The sequence below is a fragment of the Haliaeetus leucocephalus genome, unplaced genomic scaffold (genome assembly GCF_000737465.1).
Source record: "Haliaeetus leucocephalus isolate CR32 unplaced genomic scaffold, Haliaeetus_leucocephalus-4.0 Scaffold214, whole genome shotgun sequence".
NCBI classification, from domain to species: Eukaryota; Metazoa; Chordata; class Aves; order Accipitriformes; family Accipitridae; genus Haliaeetus; species Haliaeetus leucocephalus.
This window is the reverse complement of record NW_010972650.1, coordinates 22,833-26,296: the sequence shown is the minus strand read 5'-3', so window position 1 is coordinate 26,296 and position 3,464 is coordinate 22,833. Positions and strand designations below refer to the sequence as shown.

Sequence of the window (3,464 nt, the reverse complement as noted above, 5' to 3'; positions counted from 1 at the left end):
GCACCCTGGGGACCCACACCCCCCAGGCCCTGCCGTGCCTCAGTTTCCCTCCCCCAGAAGCCTCCCCCACGTTGAGTGCCAAGGGGCCAGGGGTCCCCGGGGACTCACCGCAGGATGGGGCCCCACAGGTGGGCCCTGCGCAGGGTCACCAGCTCTGCCATGGGGGGGACGGCAGCAGCACCCATGGGTGCCCCAGCAGCATGGGGACAGGAGCCCAGTGTGGCCACCTTCCCCCTGCCAGCTTGCAACACCTGCATGGGACATGGGGACGGGGGGGACACGGGGACGGGGGGGCCAGGGTGACACGGCAGCATCCCAGCGCAGGGCCCTGGGGTGGCACGGGGACAAACCCTGGCAGAGAGACCACCCAGATCTGCGCACACAGCAAACGTGCACACGTATGTGCACGCACACGTACATGCCTGAATGCACACATACAACGTGTGCGTGCACACAGGCATGCACACGTGCGCACACACGCGCTTGCCCAACAATGCACACATATGGTGCACACAAGCACACATATGCACACTTGGCACAGCCGCACGCGCACCACATGTGCCCACACCTGCAAATACCCACCCACAGTACACACACGCATGCACACCAGCACACGGGTGCACACCTTTCCGCCAATGCGGACGCGTGCACGCAGCACACACGTGCACACGGGGGTACGCTCCTTTCCCCAGCCCCCCTCCACCCCGGGGCAAGCCCTCCCCGTCTGACACACGCCTGAACACGCTTGTGCCCGCAGCCGGCCAGCCCCCGGCCATCTGTCTGTGTGTCCGTGTGTCTGTCGTGGCGCGGGGGGAGCGGAGGCGGCGGCGGGGAGGGGAGGGGGAATCCCATCTGGCCGCTCGGGGAAAGCGTCGCCCCCGCAGCCATGTCTCCCGCTGCAGCCGCCTTGCTCGCACACCGGCTGGCACGGCTGGCACGGCCCCCCCAGGGCTCTGCCAGCTCCCCCCCAGGCTGGGGCGAGGGATGGCGGGGGGGGACGACAGGGCAGCTGCTGGCCCCTGTGGGATGCTGGTCCCTGTCCCAGTCCGGCTCAGCGCTCCAGCCAGCCTGTCCCCTCACAGAGGCCTCGCTGTCACTGCTACCCAGCACCCAACAGGTCCCTATTGGTATCTACTGGGTACCCATCACTGCCTACCTGGCACCCAGCAGGTCCCCATCACTGCCACCAGCACCCAACAGGTCCCCATTGGTACCCGCTGGTCTCCATCGCTGCCACACAGCACCCACTGGGTCTCCATCAGGACCCACTGGTCCCCATCGCTGCCCACCTGGCACCCAGCAGGTCCCCATTGGTATCTACTGGGTCCCCATAACTGCCCACCTGGCACCCAGCAGGTCCCCATTGGTATCTACCGGGTTCCCATCACTGCCCACCTGGCCCCCACTGAGTCCCCACCACCTCGGTGCACAGTCCCCAAGGCTGGTGGCATCTGTCCCCACCACCAGCAGTTTCCCGTGGTGCTGCCAGCCCAGCCCGCAGCTCAGGAGGCACCTTAGGGTGACCCAGAAAGCTGGCCGTGGGGAGGGGGACAGCACACGGTGACAGTCCCACGGGACGGGGACACGTGGCCGTGGGGCAGAGGCCAGCCCCCACCTGCGCAGCTCCCACAGCCGGCCCCAAGCTGACCCCCGTGGCGGGACGTGGCATCGCCGGCACCGTCACCCCATGTCCCCGCAGTGGGGATGTCATGCCCGTTATAGCCCTGAGTGAAAACCTCGGGGGGAGCAACACGAGAGTACCTTCCAGACAGCTGCTCCGGCAGCCCTGTGCCTCGCTAGGGCTAACGAGATCTGGCAGCGGGCATTAGGGACCTGCCAGGTGAGACCCCACAGACCTGTGCACGCTTGTGCGAGGCTGTGCAAGGTCACACACGCTCGTCCAACACCGTGCGGGGCTGCGCACAGCCACGCGGGTGGCACGTGGCCGTGCACATCCCCACCAGCCAGCCCCCCGCCACGCTGTCCCCACCAGCCCGGTCCCTTGGGGAAACTGAGGCACAGCGCAAGCAGGGGCTGAGGCGCAGGGGGATGGGGGTCACGGGAATGGTCCCAACTGGGGCCACGGGGTCCCCACCACGCTGGCTCCTCGGGGACGAGCCCCAAAACCCACAGGTCACCAGCCGAGAGGAGACACCGTGTCCCCTGTCCCCCAGCGCTGGGGACAGCCACCCACAGCTCCAAATCCCACAGGAAGGACATGACCAGCAGTGACACAGGAGATGCTGGCACTTGTCCCCAACACAGGGGACAGTCCCCAGGAGGGGACAGTGCCGTGACTCCAGCCGGCCCAGGAGGAACCGGCACCAGCGCTGGGACCGCAGGGGCCAGCGGGGCCGTGGGACCGCGTGGGGACAGCGTTCCTGGTCATGGGGGGGACAAGGGGACCCCGCCACCACTCCGGTGGGAGGACGAAGCCACCAGGTCCCCACGGCTGGGTGACATGGGTGCTGGCAGCGGGGAGGGTGAGGAGAGCTGGCAAGCGCTGGCATCCGCCTCAGCTCCTGCGGGATTTCCTGCGGGCTGATGATTCCAATTTGTTTTAATTAGCGGCCGCCGCCCCGTGCCAGGGGACCCGCACCGCAGCCGGGCTTACACCCCAAAAGTATCCCCAGGTCCCCCACAGGGTCCCCCTCTGTGTCCCACAGCCCCCACACTCCTCCCCACCCCTCTCAGCACCTAACGACCTCCCAAGCCTCGTTAGCATCGCCCCGGCCTGGCTGCACAGCGGGCAGCAACCCGTGCACACGCGTGTGCGCGTGGGTAGGCGTCGGAGACCCCCGTGAGCTGGCACACGTGTGCAGGCAAGCGAGCAAATAGATGCACAAGCCCACCCGCGCGTGCGGGTCCGCACGCGTGTGCAAGGCCATTCGCGGGTGCCCGTGCACGGCCGCAAACCAGAGGGCAGGCGAGCAAGCGCGGATCCGTGCAAGCGTGGCACACACGCGGCCGGTGCACACCCCACGCCTCGCCCCGGCGTGACGATCAGACCCAGCTCGGCGGGTGGGGGCCATCGCGTCCCCTTGGCCAAGGTGACGACAGTGACAGCTGCCAGCGAGCGAGGGGGGCCGGGGGGCGGCCAGACGTCACGTTCAAAGCCAGCGCGAAGCTCCCGAGCTCGGCGGGCTGCGGGGGAATGTGACCTTGGGAAAGGTGGCTGTCACCTTCCCGCACCCGGCCACCCATCCCTGGTGACACCCGTCCTCAGGGACACCTATCCCTGGGGTCACTCACCCTCCGGGGACCCCTGCGTCACTCGCCCATCACAGACGGTGCTGGGACCCCCGAGCGGAGCCCGGGGACGAGGGACGGCCACCAGCCGGCAGCAGGAGCAGGGGTCTCGCTGCGTCACACTGCCGGGCGGGTGATGCCCGCGCCCACGGTCCCCACGGGCTGCCTGTCACCACCCACGGCCCCCCACTGCTGCCAGCCCCCTCGTGCCCCCC

General features: G+C 68.5%; 1 protein-coding gene across 1 annotated transcript in view; it reads right to left on the bottom strand.

Moving 5' to 3' along the window:
* Window positions 1–161, bottom strand: part of PDE1B (phosphodiesterase 1B, calmodulin-dependent) — a 5,320-nt gene extending 5,159 nt beyond the window's left edge. Inside the window, exon 1 of the mRNA XM_010566499.1 lies at window positions 109–161. Within this exon, the coding sequence (XP_010564801.1) occupies window positions 109–161 (53 nt within the window). The remainder of the gene's footprint in view (window positions 1–108) is intronic.
* Between the last annotated feature and the right edge of the window lie 3,303 nt (window positions 162–3,464).